The 15,418-nt window shown below is 49.7% G+C and overlaps 1 protein-coding gene across 2 annotated transcripts in view; it reads left to right on the top strand.

Annotated features, from left to right (window-relative positions):
• Positions 1-15,418, top strand: part of Ap3b2 (adaptor related protein complex 3 subunit beta 2) — a 32,788-nt gene that overhangs the window by 13,423 nt on the left and 3,947 nt on the right. The window contains exons 6-22 of one of the 2 annotated variants that reach the window (XM_031387179.1): positions 1,373-1,533; positions 1,797-1,863; positions 1,961-2,143; positions 2,227-2,510; positions 2,660-2,714; positions 3,091-3,162; positions 5,038-5,121; positions 5,234-5,296; positions 5,640-5,772; positions 6,198-6,307; positions 7,447-7,623; positions 11,940-12,126; positions 13,291-13,409; positions 13,828-13,936; positions 14,345-14,462; positions 14,846-15,023; positions 15,156-15,216. In XM_031387179.1, the coding sequence (XP_031243039.1) occupies positions 1,373-1,533; positions 1,797-1,863; positions 1,961-2,143; positions 2,227-2,510; positions 2,660-2,714; positions 3,091-3,162; positions 5,038-5,121; positions 5,234-5,296; positions 5,640-5,772; positions 6,198-6,307; positions 7,447-7,623; positions 11,940-12,126; positions 13,291-13,409; positions 13,828-13,936; positions 14,345-14,462; positions 14,846-15,023; positions 15,156-15,216 (2,161 nt within the window). The remainder of the gene's footprint in view (positions 1-1,372; positions 1,534-1,796; positions 1,864-1,960; positions 2,144-2,226; positions 2,511-2,659; positions 2,715-3,090; positions 3,163-5,037; positions 5,122-5,233; positions 5,297-5,639; positions 5,773-6,197; positions 6,308-7,446; positions 7,624-11,939; positions 12,127-13,290; positions 13,410-13,827; positions 13,937-14,344; positions 14,463-14,845; positions 15,024-15,155; positions 15,217-15,418) is intronic. The other variant, XM_031387180.1, reaches the window with a different exon arrangement.

Here is a 15,418-nt window from a genome sequence, read left to right as displayed (position 1 = left end):
AAAAAAAAAAAAAAATCCCAGATTTTTGCCAGTGATTACCATCACGTTCACACCTGGTTTTGTGGGTCTCTTTGCTCAGTTGAGAAATCAGAGTAACAGCTGGCTTCCTGTAGTATTCCAGCACACTTGTCTGCCATTCTGCAGGATTAGGAGCTGTTTACAGAAATGGTTCTCGTGGTTACTTCACAACTGTAATTTTGCCGCTGTTCCGAATCATAATGTAAATACCCGACATCCAGGATATCTGATATGTGACCCCCGTGAAAGCAGTCGAGACCCATGGGTTGAAAACTATTGGTTTATAACCACAGTAGGAAGATAGTGCTAAAAAAAATCAGGTCAGAGCAGGAGAATGCATGCTGTTATCAGGCTTGTATGGAATGCCCTCTGCACAGGAGAAGCCTACACGTGGGTTTTAAATATTAGAGAAGGGCAACTTTTGATAGGCTACTGGGGAAGGGGCGTGGAACAGTAAACTCTGGAAGAGAGCTACTTGCATTTTCTAGCAGGCTCTGGAGGCACAGACAGATGCTGGCTCCTAAGAAAGTCTTTGAGGAGCTATGGAAGTTCTGAAAATTTCTACACTTTCTGAAACAAAGTTGCTTCTTAACACACTCGTTTTGGCTGCTGGAGCCAAGAGGTAGTGGCCCCAAGTGTTGTTCAACAACACTGTCCCTGCTGAGACACGACACAACATATCTATCTATTCACCCCCAGATAGGGAGCCCATGACAGACCCAAGTATGGATACCATACAGGTCTAACCTGGAGAACCAATACGTTTTATTGGGGTTACTTACAGGAACAGAAATGACTCAAAGATAGCTGCATCACCAAGACCACCCCAGCCAGCATGGGTGACAGGTCCCAAAGCTGGGACCCTGGAGCACACAGCACAGCCTACAGGAGCTCAGCAGGTTGCATGGTGTGCTTTCCAGGTGACTCTGGTCCAAAGCTCTTGCAGGCAGCTGCTTCTCCCAGGCAGCTGGTCTGGTCTCAGAGACTTGGCAGCTTGGCCTGGCTGAGAGTTTACTTTGCAGCTTAGCTCCTCCGAGTCTTGGCAGCTCAGCATCTCTTAGTCTGAGAGGATTCTCAGCTTGTCTTGCTTAGTCTGGCAGGGAGGGGCCTAGTCAGTGTGGCCAGTTTCAGGATCTTCTTGAAGTTATGGAGCTATCCTGTAGGATGGAATGTTTCAATCTTAGAAGGAGCTCTACAGGACACCAAGGTACCAGACACAAGCTAGCCCTTGTCAGGAGGTAGGGGAGCAAGTTCTGGTGGTAGGAGCCAGGAATGGTAATTCCCAAAAGTGTGTGATCTTCCCATTAGGGAACATAATGCCGTCTCAGGCCTCTGTCTCTACTTCTGCCAGTAGGATCCTAACCAGCTGATCCGTGCCAGTGCGCTCCGAGTTCTCTCTAGCATCCGTGTGCCCATCATAGTGCCCATCATGATGCTAGCCATCAAGGAAGCTGCCTCGGACATGTCACCCTACGTTCGGAAAACAGCTGCTCATGCCATCCCCAAACTCTACAGGTGTGCTCTAGTTTTGCCCTTTGTCCTCTAGGGTCCTGGGTTCCTAAGCTCCCAGCCCACCCGTGACCTTACCACGGTCTTGCAGGCTGCTTCTCATCTGGAATAAGATAGTTTAGGGATCTGACAAATACAGGCCAAAGATGGGAGCTTACATCTCTTGATGAATGTGTGTGTGTTTGTGTGTGTGTAAGCCTGGCTGGGGCAGCTGTTGGGGAGCCTGGGGACAGGAAGGAACACATTCCCAGAGATTGTTTCTTCCCCAGTTTGGACTCTGATCAGAAGGACCAGCTGATAGAAGTCATTGAGAAGCTTTTGGCAGACAAGACCACGGTGGGTATTATGGGAAGAAAGGACAAGTGGTGGGAAAGGTTCCTCTGCCCTTCCCATTCACGTGCTCTTTCTCACATCCTCTTTCTTGCTTCTCCAGCTGGTGGCGGGCAGCGTAGTGATGGCCTTTGAAGAGGTCTGTCCGGAACGTATCGACCTGATTCACAAAAACTACCGGAAGCTCTGCAACCTGCTCATTGACGTGGAGGAGTGGGGCCAGGTGGTGATCATCAGCATGCTCACGCGTTATGCACGAACTCAGTTCCTGAGTCCTACGCAGAACGTGAGCGTGAGGCTCCAGCCTTGCGGAGGGGCGGGAGGTCACCCAGGAAATATGTCCATACACTCGGCCGTTATCTCTTTCAGGAGTCCTTGCTGGAGGAGAATCCCGAGAAGGCCTTCTATGGCTCTGAGGAGGACGAGGCCAAAGGCCCTGGATCAGAGGAGGCGGCGACTGCGGCGCTGCCTGCTCGGAAGCCCTATGTAATGGACCCAGATCACCGGCTGCTGCTGCGGAACACCAAGCCGCTACTGCAGAGCCGCAGCGCCGCGGTGGTCATGGCGGTAGCGCAGCTTTACTTCCATCTGGCTCCCAAGGCAGAGGTGGGCGTCATCGCCAAGGCGCTGGTACGTCTGCTGCGCAGCCACAGGTACGGGCCCCCGCCCCCTCTGCAGCCAGATCCCACTTTTCTCCCCTCTGTTCCTTCCTCTCAACTCTTTGGCTAACCTGTCTTCCCCAACCCACAGTCCCTGGCCCCAACTGAGGGGTTCAGAAACTTCTAACCCATCCTCTCCACAGTGAGGTGCAGTACGTAGTGCTCCAGAATGTGGCCACCATGTCCATCAAGCGCAGGGTGAGCTTGCATTCAAGGTCTGCTCTGGCTTCTGTGGGCTCTTTGGGAGCTGTTGGGAATTGGGGTGGGATGAACAGGGTTACAGGGAAAGATGGGGAATTACAATTACCCTGTGTGCAGGATATAGATTTTTCGACAACCCAAACACAAACCAGGAGCAGGGTCTAGATCCTGAAGGGGCAGAGGCAGGGGACAGGGAGGATGCCTAATGAGAAAGAGTAAGTCAGCTTTAAGATGGATGGGGAACTTGAGGCAAGGTGAAAGTGTGGAGGCTGAAGGGTCATGGGGTCTATGGTGGGAGGGGCAGGTGTCTCTGGAAAAGGCAGATCTAGGACTGTGGTGAAGATCTCCAGGAATACTCTCTCTCTCTTGCCAGGGTATGTTTGAACCCTACCTGAAGAGCTTCTACATTAGATCCACGGATCCTACCCAGATCAAGATCCTAAAGGTGAGTGCAAGACTGTGCGCGGCCTCTGATCCCAGCTAACCTGCTTAAATACCAGCTGGGTTAACTTATACTGGACACATTGGTGCCTGCCTCTTTGTGGAGCCTACTAACCCCAGATAGGGAGCCCACAACAGACTAAAGTACAGACAGCAACCAAGTCCAACTTGGGTGAACCAATGAAGTTTTTTTTGGGGGGGGTGGGGAGGCATTACTTACAAGAGTATGGGTGAGGGGTTACTTACAGGAACAGAAATGACTTGAGACAGCAGAATCACCAAGGCCCACCTCAGCATGGGTGACAAGTCCCAAAGCTGGGACCCGGGAGCACACAGCACAGCCTGCAGGAGCTCAGCAGGTTGCAGGGTGTGCTTTCCAGGTGACTCTGGTCCAAAGCTCTTGCAGGCAGGGTTGCTGCTTCTCCTAGGCACCTGGTCTGGTCTCAGACTCTTTGCAGCTTGGCTTGGTTGAGAGTCTACTTTGCAGCTTAGCTGGCTCTTCTGATTGTTGGCAGCTCAGCCTCTCTTAATCGGCTTACACTGGCAGGGAGGGGCCTAGAGAATCTGGTCAGTTTCAGGGACTTCTGGGAGCTGTTGTGAGTTGTTTTCCTTCCTGCTCTTGAGCTTCCAGCAGGATGGAATGTTTCAGTCTTGGTGGAAACAGTTACACAACTGCGTGGTATGCAGCAGACACTTCCCAGAATAACTTAATTTTCATAATCATCCCCCAAAGCCTGTATCACTTACATTTTATATTTTAATTGTAGATTTCAGGAAGTGATGTTACTAGGGTGGAGCCATCCTACTCTGCAGCTCTGTCTCTCACGTACCTGCCCCTTCAGACTTTCTGGAACATGTACACCAACGGGCAAAGTGTTGAGAGCCTGTGTCCCCGCTCCTTTCCCATTCTGTTGCCTTATTATTGAGGGATGTCACTGAACAGTGACTAACTTTCCTCACTTCTGATACCGGATCTAGGGACCCAAGGGATCTGGGGAGAGTCCTGGCTTAGTATGCACAAGGACTTGGGTTTGATACCCAGCTCCCCATGAACAGGATGAGGTAGCATATGCCTGTTATTCTGTCCCTCAGGTGGTGGGAGCAGAAGGATCAGGAGTTTGAGATTATTCTTGGCCACATATAGAGTTCAAGGCCAATTTGGACTACTTGAAACACTTGTCTCAAAATACAACAGCAACAACATACAGGCATCGATGTAGGGATTCAAGGTAAAGGAAATGAGCCAGAGATCCTGCTTTTATTGAGCTTATAGTCTTGTTGGGGGCAAAAGAGGCATTAAGCGGCCAATCACAAAATAAATGGAGAAAACCCATCTATGAAATATGTCAAGACTGAAGAGTGCAGAGTAATATAAATAGGTGACATCAGGACCGGAGAGGTGTCTCAGTTGCTAAGAGCACTGGCTGCTTCGCTAGAGGACCAGGGTTCCATTCTTAGCACCCACACGAGGGCTCATGACCACCTGTAACTCCAGTTCCAGGGAATCCAATGCCCTCTTTTGACATCTGCAGGCATTGCATGCACATGGTGCTTAGACAAAACAATACTCAGAAAATAAATTAAAAAATTTTAAGTTAGAATAGGGTCACCGTCATTTGGATCAAGGAAGCATTCCTTGAGAAAATGGAGTCCGAGCTGAGACCTGATAAATGAATGTGCGTTACCTACGTAAATGAAAGGTCAGAAGAGGGAAGAACTGCTCCATACAAAAGGGACAGCACTTGCAAATACTCTGAGGCAGGAAGAGTGGTCAGGTCATTCAGAGACTCACAGGTCATCCTTGGTTTCTGTCCTCAAAGGAATAGTTTTGTGTAGAGGTAGGAGGCAGCATGACCGTTCGTCACCTGTTCTTTGTCAGGGACTTACTTCACTGAGGAGGCAAGCTGATCTTGTGTTTCTGAAGAAGGTCCATGATCTAGCATTTCCTCGCCATTCTAAGCAGGTGCATATCTGTCCTGAGGATTGCTTTCTAGTCTGTAAAGTTTGTTTGCAGTAAAATCCCAGACCACCTGCAGGCCACACTGGCCACTTTCTGCCTCTCTCCCTCCTTGTAGCTGGAAGTGCTGACCAACCTGGCCAATGAGACCAACATCCCCACTGTTCTACGGGAATTCCAGGTACAGGCAATGGTCTAACCTCTAGCTTCTAGGCCCCAGGAAAGGTGTCCTGGAGATCCCTGTGCTCAGTGAGAATTGCCCTGATGGGTCTCATTTTCTTCAAGAGCCCAAAGCTGGAGAAATGTTTCCTTAGATTCCCCCTTTCAGTGCCTTCTGCTGGCTTCAGGCTGAGGAATCCCTGGATGTGCTTTGGAGACATCATAGTCCCCCAAGACTTAATCTCTGGCATGAGTTATTATATAGGGGGGCAGTGTACAGTCTTTGTTTACTTGAAGGTCACCCTTAAGCCCTTCACTGTGGGTTTACTACTTACTGGATGTTACTGTGTCATGATGTCCCACAGACCTACATTCGCAGCATGGACAAAGACTTTGTAGCAGCCACGATCCAGGCCATTGGACGATGTGCGACGAACATAGGCCGAGTCCGTGACACCTGTCTCAATGGCTTGGTGCAGCTTCTGTCCAACCGTGACGGTCAGTGTTTGCCTGGAGAAGGGTCCATCCTTGATGCTGTCTGAGTGCCTGCATGTCTCCCCGAGATGGCCAGTGTGTGTGTCTATCCCCTTGTGTGTCTAGATATAGTGTGTATCTGTTGGTTTATCTGCTTCAGTTAGTGTGCAGGTATTTCTGTAAGTGAGCTGCTTGAGAACTGCGTGGGTCGGGGGGGGGGGGCTGAGGAAGAGGATGGCCAGCGCACTGCAGGTGTGCCTGTCCACCTGGGCACAGCCATGTGACTATGAGGGAGAGGATGGCCAGCGCACTGCAGGTGTGCCTGTCCACCTGGGCACAGCCATGTGACTATGAGGGAGAGGATGGCCAGTGCGCTGCAGGTGTGCCTGTCCACCTGGGTGTGGCCATGTGACTGTTCTGGGGCTTGTGTTCTCATTCCCATTCCCTAGAGCTTGTGGTTGCAGAGTCAGTGGTGGTCATTAAGAAGCTGCTGCAAATGCAGCCAGCGCAGCATGGCGAGATCATCAAACACTTGGCAAAGCTCACAGACAACATCCAGGTGAGGGAGCAACTCCCGTGTTTTCCAACCCCAGCATTATCCCCATGATTTCCTTTTTTTAATTTTTGTTTTTGCTGTGTTTGTTTGTTTGTTTTAAGACAGGGTTTCTTTGTGTAGTCCTGGCTGTACTGGAACTTACTCTGTAGACCAGGCTGGTCTTGAACTCACAGAGATCTGTCTGCCTCATCCTCTGGAGTGCTAGGATTAAAGGAATACATTACCAACACCCAGCCAATGTCTTTTTAAAGATTTATTTTACTTTAAGTGTGTGTGTGTGTGTGTGTGTGTGTGTGTGTGTGTGTGTGTGATATGTGCACTTGTAGAGGCCAGTGGTTTCAGATTTCCTGACTCTAGAGTTCTAGGCAGTTGTGCACAGCCCAGCGTCAGTGCTAGGAGTTAAACTTGGGTCATCTGCAAGATCAGCGAGTGCTCTTAATTTCTGAGCCATCTTTCTAGCCCAGTCCCCATGACTTTAAGAACCTGTAACTAAATGCTTTAGCTTCACCCAGATCAACCTCCAAATGGGTACTGCACATTCTTCAGGTAGAAGAAGGAGAGAGATTAGACTGTGTGACTGTGTTCAAGGCTGTCTCTATGGGGCTCCCTCACAGAACTCTTTATCTTCCACTGAAGCTATGGCTAAGGATGGGTGACTGATTAACCCTTTGTGTTTCTGTTGTTTTGCTGGGTTGAAATATCCCTAATGCCATCACTGGAGATTCAGGCAGACTGGCATGGCAGTACAGCAATACATTTATAAAAACATGGCACCGGGCAGTGGTGGCGCATGCCTTTAATCCCAGCACTTGGGAGGCAGAAGCAGGTGGATTTCTGAGTTCAAGGCCAGCCTGGTCTACAGAGTGAGTTCCAGGACAGCGAGGGCTACACAGAGAAACCCTGTCTTGGAAAAAAAAAACATGGCTAACTTTAGGACTTGGTAGTTCTGTTCATAATAATGAAACTATGTGGAAGAGGGGGTGCTGCTTATGAAAAGTCCACCTTGTAATCTGTTCTGCCCCTCTGCCTCCATCCTCAGGCACCTATAAGACTAGGCCAGCACAAGCTGCCATTTCCTTGGCAATTCATCCCACCCATATCAGCATGTTTCCTCTAGTCCTAATGCCTGTCCATATGCGCAGGTGCCCATGGCACGAGCCAGCATCCTCTGGCTCATTGGAGAGTACTGTGAGCATGTGCCCAAGATTGCACCTGATGTCCTGAGAAAAATGGCCAAGTCCTTCACAGCAGAAGAGGACATCGTGAAGCTGCAGGTCATCAACCTGGCAGCCAAGCTGTACCTGACCAACTCGAAGCAGGTAAGGTGTGAGAGACATCCCCACCAGCCTTCTCTGGACGCCCAAGTGCCGCCCTGGGCAGAATTCTTTTGGCTTTCCCCAGTAGTTCTGAAAAGCTTTATCAAGATAGGTAGCTAGTCTTCCCAAGTGACCATTACCACCCAGGGTCCATAGGTATACTTAAGGTCGCCATTGAAAGATCGCTTGTGAGGCTGTAGTGTTCTTGTCTTGAAGCTAGAGTGTCCTTATCTGTCATGTCTGAAACACAGGTTGTGAAGTGCTCATGCTGATTGAGCTAAGGGATGGGCGTTGGTGGGAGAACATGTATTCTGGGGGGGCATGGACTGTGCTTCTTCCCAAAAGTTTGTCGATGTCTGGACTATCTGTGCCAGGGTTGAGGGTCAAGGCTGTGCTCCAGCCTGGGTGCTGTTGGTGACCAGACCCTTTTCAAAGGTAAAAAAAAAAAAAATTACGAGAGATGCTACCGCCAAGGATATGGTTCAAGTAAGTTGGAATATAGTGGTGCTTAGAGCCTTTGGGTGTCCAGTGTTCCCTGAGATAGCGCCAGTGAATTCCCACAAGGCACAGTGTGCTGAGCTTTTCAAGGAGCTGCAGACTCCAAACAACAGGCGAGTTCAGCGGCACTGAGACTGCTAAACAGCCGTCCGCAGGCTGAACCTGGCCTGTTGCTGCCTTTTAACAAATATTTCAGTTGGAGCATGTTCATTTAAGTATTACATGCTGGTGTTTACACAGGATCACACAGTACAGCATTACATGCTGTAGGGGCAGAGCTGACTACTTGAAACAGTATTTATACTCTGCAAACCCTAGAACTCCCTGTCCCTTTACCCAAGACTGCTGTATACCCTGAAAGTGGCTTTTTTTGCTATCCTGTGGCAGTCTTAGGGTCACGGTATTTGCATCTTCACCACCGGTTCCTTTGATTCATGGTCTCTGGCATGAGTCCAGGGACTTGAGTTGGGATAGGCTGGGCCGCCAGGACTCTTATCATGAGTCGGATGGGAGGGCAGTAATGGCGCATAGAGGCAGCGAAGTACTGAGTCTGAGTCTCGGTGTGAAGAAGCAGCCTGCGGTCAGCGAGTGGCATGGGGAAGCAAAGGTTTGTGTGCCATATCACTTGATAAGGGAGGGAGGAGCACTTGGAAAAATGAAGCAGGGCTGAGGGTATAGCTCATTAATAGAGCACATGCTTAACACACATGAAGCTTCAGTCCTCTGGGTTCAGTTCCCAACAGCCAAAGGAAACAAACCAGAGAGTGGCATGATCAGTGGTCAGGTTAGTGAGGAGTCTACAATGCCTAGAGATAACACATTTCTAAGGCCACTGTGTTCTTCATAAGCCTGGGTGGGCTTGCCTGCACCACGGTTGTCACTGTCATGGTGGGTGCTAACAACTGACTTCGTTATTGGCTACTTTGATTCAGAGTGAGTAGTGTTAGCCCCAGGGACTCAAGCTAACGAGGCAGAATACCAAGTATTAGAACCCTGACTAGACATTACTGCTAACTACACGTGCATGCGTGCATTCATTCATTCACCCACCCTCTTTTCTAGAGGCTCTCTGAGCCTTAGGAACAGGCATTGCGATGTCGCATTTTAATAAACTTTAAGTTTTCCATAGCTTCATAAGAAGTTACTGTCAACTTGGTGGCTTAAGACAACACACCTGTTCTTTTCTTTGTTTTGTTTTTGTTTTTTTGAAATGGGGTTTCTCTGTGTAGCATTGGCTGTCCCAGAACTTGCTCTGAGGACCAGGCTGGCCTCAAACTTCCAGAGCTCCTCCTGCCTCTGCCTCTTTATTGCTGGGATTAAAAGCGTGCACCAGTATCACTGGCTTTTCTTTTAGTTTTTTTTTATGGGCCAAGAACCTGGTATGACAGTTTGGTCTTATGCAAGGCCGTCCTTAAAGTATAGGCCAAGGCTGGGTTTTTACCTGGTGGCTTTGTCGAGGACAGCTTCACTTCCCAGCTCACCTGTGTCAACATTGCCTGTGACTTTGGAGCCAAGGTCCTGACTCCTTGCTGGCTGTCAACTAGAGATCACTCTCAGTTTTTAGAGACTGCCTTTAGCTCCTGCCATGTGAGCCTCCCAATGTGGCCACTTAATTTTTCTAAGCCACAAGGGACAATGTCTCTAGAGCTTTCAAACCAGCAAGACAAGTCTCTATGCTTATTACCTTTGCTACATTCCAAAGTCGAAGGACTTGCTCACCAAGTACAAATTACACAAAGCACAAACACCAGCAGGGATGGGCTTTAAAGTCTAGATTGTAGAATTTATATGTGTTAAGCAGAGTATGCACTTTAGCTTTTCTTGAGTAGTCAGTTTGGGTGGCAATTAGCACGAATGTTGGCACAGGTTATTGGGAGTGTTCCATTGTGTTCTTCCCTGGCAGCTGGACCTTCTTGGTCAATAAAGTTCTTGGTATACTGACATGGTTGTTCATAGGTTCTTTTGAACAACCTCTAATTAACCTATTTATTTTATGTGCTTGTATGGATATAAGTGTGTGTGTGAATATTAGTACATTGTGGCTAAGTGAGGTGGGGTTCTCTGACATAGTTTGGACATTGTAAATGTGAGCAATGGCTTTTAAGAGTGAGCAAGGATGATGGGTTATTACAGACAGTCTTACAGTATGTCGGCACATGGACCAACCTCTTGTTTTAATTGTTGACACAGTATTAGGACTATGAACAGATGGATCCAATCCTTAAGTGCTTTCTCTAAGATGAGGCAAGGGAAGGAGACAGTCTGTTATCAGCCACCTGTGAAGCCTGTGAACGAAGATGCTGTCCTAAACTAGAAGGGGAGGGAATGAATCTGCTGCTCCATCTTCATAACATGTTGACAAGGGTGTCCATCAACATTTCTGGTCAGATGGTTGGACGGGAAAAGCAGGCCTGGGGTGGAGTCCATTGCAGTACCATTCTGTATTCGTGTTTCTGAGTCTGTTGTATTAGGAGAATCTGGGGCTGGAATCGTGAGTAGTATGTAGTGGAAGGGACTGAGCTGAATGTGAGGCATCAAGAGTCCATGGAGGACAGACATAGTGTAGATGAGAGTGGAGCCCTAGGGGTCCCTAAAGTGATATGGGGCAGTTCTGCCACAACATCAGCTCTGATTCTGGGCCAGCACCTGGAAATCTCTGCACCTCTCAGATATCTGCTTGATGGCCACGGGGTATGCATTCTAGTCGTGGTTGGCTGGATGTGATATTTTATCATCACAAATTTTCGGAACCTGAGTCATTCCCAGGCTCTGTCTTGATGGTGCTTGTAGGTATTCTGGTGTTATCTGGAGCCTGGTTCCTGTAGGTACTCTGCTGTTAGCTGGTGCCTGGTGCCTATAGGTACTCTGCTGTTAGCTGGTGCCTGGTGCCTGTAGGTACTCTGCTGTTAGCTGGTGCCTGGTGCCTGTAGGTACTCTGCTGTTAGCTATTTGGTGGTTTTGATCTTTGTCACAGGAGACACAGAGATCTGGGTCAGAGGCATAGGCACTGACAGGGAGGGGATAGGTGGGCTTCTGATCCAGACCTGGGTACAGTACCTATGGGCCCCCCAAACTCAAAGAAGCCACTTCCTGGTTCATCATCTCTACGTACTTAGAATTACAGAGATGACAGGAGAGTGGAGGACACCCGGCACAGTACTTAGATCCAGAAAGTTCTTTATAAATGATGGCAGTCAGCACTGTCATCATGTGAAGGCAGCTTAAATTAGGCCAAGACTGGGACAATATTTGAAAGTTTTGGTCCTCAGTCAGATATAGCTGTCTCCACTGTAGACTGTGGACTCCATATGAGCTCAGCATTTGGTTTCAATCTTGTCAGAATCTTCTAGGGGACAGACTAGCATCTCTGAGATTCTCTGGGCTGCTTGGGATATGCTCTGTGGATTGACAGCTCTGTCAAAGAGCCTCTTGTTCTACACCCCCTTTTATTGTCTTGATTCTCTGGGGATGGTGGTGTCTGGGAACCACAAATACAGCACTGTGCCAGAATAAAGAGGTTGGCTGGCCTGGATCAGTAGGGACCAGAAATAGAGGAAGAATGGAATCCAGGACCTACAGGGAGGAGAGGGCAACCTCATTTGCTGGCCCAAGGCAGTTGTGGTAGTTGGGGGAGAAGTCAGGGCCAGAAGACTGAAATGGAGAAGTTGGAACCAGGGCAGGCGGGGAGGAAAGTTGGATGATGTACACTAGCAAAGGGAAGGCTCTCTGCTTGGCTTTGTTGGCTGAACAAAGCCTGTTCCAAGTCTCCTGGGTCCCCCACCCTCTGTTGTCTGCTGAGCCACCTTTTCTTTTCTCCTCAGACCAAGCTCTTGACCCAGTATGTGCTGAGTCTGGCCAAGTATGACCAGAACTATGATATCCGAGACCGAGCCCGCTTCACCCGGCAGCTCATCGTTCCTTCAGAGCAGGGTGGTGCCCTCAGCCGCCATGCCAAGAAACTCTTCCTGGCCCCTAAGCCAGCCCCAATCTTGGAGTCATCCTTCAAAGGTGGGAGCGGGAATTGGGGTAACCTCTGGGGAGAGAGAGAGGAAGTGGCCAGGCCTAGGGCCCAGGATCCAGGTCCTCAACCAAGGCTGAGCTTTAGGCACGACCAAGCTTTTGTGTATAGAACTGGTGTGCTGACTGCCCCTGCCATCTCCACAACAGTCATGGCTGGTTCTGCCTCACTTGAGGATCTGCTCTTCTTGACACATGCAGCTTTTGCTTCCTCTCCATTTCTTAGACATCTCTTCCACCTCCCTCCTGAGTAGGCTCTCCACTTGGGGTTCTATACCAAGATGTTAGATACCAAGGACCTAGGAAGGCAGGTAGTATGATAACATGTAAAAGGAAGGGACATGTTTCTAGCAATCCTGAGGTTGCAGTTGCTAGCACTTTGGGCAGTTACAAAGCCAGCCTAAGCCCTGACACCAGGCTCCCAGCCTCTGCTCACAGTTGTGGCCTGGGATGGGGAGGTTGCTTCAGCAGCCTCATTAGCTCTAGGAAACGAAGCCAAGGCCTACCCAGGAGAGGAGTTTCCTGAACAGAATCTGGCTTTCCTGATACCTCTGCATTTTCCTTCCTCCCCTGGGACTCAAGGGTTGAGTAGGATAGTGATGTAATTATACAGGGCAGCCCTGAAGCCATCCTCATTCATGGCTCTGGTTTCCTTCCTATACCATCTCTCTACTGTGACACTGACTCTCTCCCACTCTATTTCTGACTGCTTATTTGTCTCCATGAATCTAGCAGTGGACCAGACCTCTCTCTCCGCCCTTGGCTAGTCTGGCCAGCTTCTTCTTCACTTTGTCCCGTGTAAGACTTCTTTCTAACCTAGCCTTGCCCAGGAGAGGAGTCACATTCACCCTGTGGACTCCACATAGAGACCTGAGCAGCTAACACCAACTCTGGCCCTGGAGCTTCCTCTCTCAACACCTCGTTCTCATTCTTTAGTCTGTCTTCTGTCCTGTCCTCTGTCTTTCTCACAGCGTGTAGACCTGGGTGTGTTGTCAGGGTACACAGGAGTCACCAGGGGATGTATCCATCACTTTCCCTTGCCTAGCCAGGGAATCCCCACTAGAATTAGCACCCAGTTTTAGGCAGGAAACAAATACCCCTGCCTCAAGCATTGTTCACTGCCACTCCTAGCCTAACTTATAAACCTGTCTTCAGATCGTGACCATTTCCAACTGGGCTCACTGTCCCACCTGCTCAATGCAAAGGCTACGGGCTACCAGGAGCTCCCAGACTGGCCAGAGGAAGCCCCAGATCCATCTGTGCGCAATGTGGAGGTCAGCAGCTTTGGTGTGTGTGTGTGTGTGTGTGTGTGTGTGTGTGTGTGTCCGTGTCTGTTGCTGTCCTAGTTCTCCTGATGCCCTCCCCCCACACAGGAAGAAGACCTCTCCCTTATTGAGACCCACGTGGGCCTGTTGGGCGAATACACTGAGGTCCCCTCTGTGTGCTGTGTACTCTTCCCTCTCCCTCCCTGTGTGCTGTGCCCAGATTCTTATTATCCATGGCTGGGTGCTCTCATGGCTGTGAACCATCTACTCCTCTCCCTATGGATTGTACCTCTCCATTTTTCCCTTTTTGGGGTGACACCCAAGTAGGGCACCAAGAAGGGATATAGTCATAGGTACAAAGGCCATGCACATTCGTTCCCCCCTCCTCCAACCATGAGGAGAGGACCTGTACTTATGACATCTTCAGGTACCTGAATGGACCAAATGCTCAAATCGGGAGAAGAGGAAGGAGAAGGAAAAGCCTTTCTATTCTGACTCCGAGGGGGAGTCTGGCCCCACCGAGTCTGCAGACAGTGGTGAGCAGAGGCGTAGAGCTGAAGTCCTGCCTATGTGCAGGCCTGAGTGACTGAGCATGCTCTACATGTGTGTTTATATGGTCAGTGACCAAGGGCGTACACTTGCTGATGAGTCACAGTCTGTGTGAACCCAGATGTCCATTCCCATATGTGTGTACTGTGCAAGTAACACTTGGGTGGGTCCTTCCATGTTTTTTTTTTTTTTTTTTTAAATCTCAGTTGGCATCTAGCTTTGGGGCAGGTCAAATGAAATGGAAGCTTCAGTTCTGAGTCTGGAACTGGGAACCTAAATAACTCCCATCGACCGAGGCCTCTACAGGAAGTGGAAAGGCCCTTTTTATTGTGTGTGTGTGTGGGGGGGGGGGGAGTTCACATGCAGTGGGGAGGCCTGACACATTTCCTCCATAGAGCCTGAATCTGAGAGTGAGTCAGAGAGTAAGAGCAGCAGTGGGAGTGGCTCGGGAGAGTCTAGCAGTGAATCGGACAACGAAGACGAGGATGAGGAGAAAGGCGAAGGCAGCGAGAGGTAAGGGGGGGGGGCGGCGGCTATTCTGGAAAAGAAACAGCCAGTTTTCTGGGAGGCCCTGAGCTCCCATGAGGTGCTGGGGGCCTGCACATCCACTGGTTCATCTCCTGTGATGGCTGCTCTTCCTGACTGCCAAAGTCTAGGGGGTCTTAAAACCCTTATGGGAAGTTACCAGAGTTCTGGGGCCTGAGATGGTCCTAGCTAGTGTAAAGTTCTTCAGGGACTGGGATGGAAGCTTGATTGGAAGCAGAGCTGAGATAGGAAGCTAGATGCAGAATTGGTTGGCCCAAGGTCTCCACTCCCTTCTCCACTTTACAGGGCTTCCTCTGTTCTATGAGACAAGGCCCAGGCCAGACTATACTCACGTTTCCACTCTCCTCTAGTGAACAGAGTGAGGAGGAAGGTGAGAAGAAGAAGACAAAGAAGAAGAAGGCATCAGAGGGACACAGAGAAGGCTCATCATCAGAGGAGGGCAGTGACTCCAGCAGTAGCTCAGAGTCTGAGGTGACGTCGGAGTCAGAGGAGGAGCAGGTGGAACCTGCCTCCTGGAGGAAGAAACCGGTAAGAGCACCTCCCTGCCCTATGTTTGGACATCTTCCTTCCGTTCAGAACAGATTGCATGTCTCCCACCCAACCCAGAGAAAGCCAAGGTGCTCCTCTTCCTCATGCCCCTATCCATTTTTTCTCTTTCAGCCTCCCAGCAGCAAGAGTGCCCCTGTAGCCAAGGAGATTTCCCTGCTGGACCTAGAGGATTGTGAGTCTGGGTGGTATAGAAGGCACGGGGGAAGGGAGCCCAGTGTGACTTAAGAGGCACCCTGGGAGCACCAGGCTAGGTTCCAGATGAGATCTGGGGTGTCTGTCCTGGGTTTACCTAGTTTCCAGAGGGCTATGTATCTCTCTGTCCACGGTGCTGAATTTTGCTCCTTGTGCCCTGGGCTCCTCTCAATTCCAGCCAA

This window comes from Mastomys coucha, unplaced genomic scaffold (assembly GCF_008632895.1).
Source record: "Mastomys coucha isolate ucsf_1 unplaced genomic scaffold, UCSF_Mcou_1 pScaffold21, whole genome shotgun sequence".
Taxonomy (NCBI): domain Eukaryota; kingdom Metazoa; phylum Chordata; class Mammalia; order Rodentia; family Muridae; genus Mastomys; species Mastomys coucha.
This window is presented reverse-complemented; position numbering and strand designations above follow the sequence as displayed.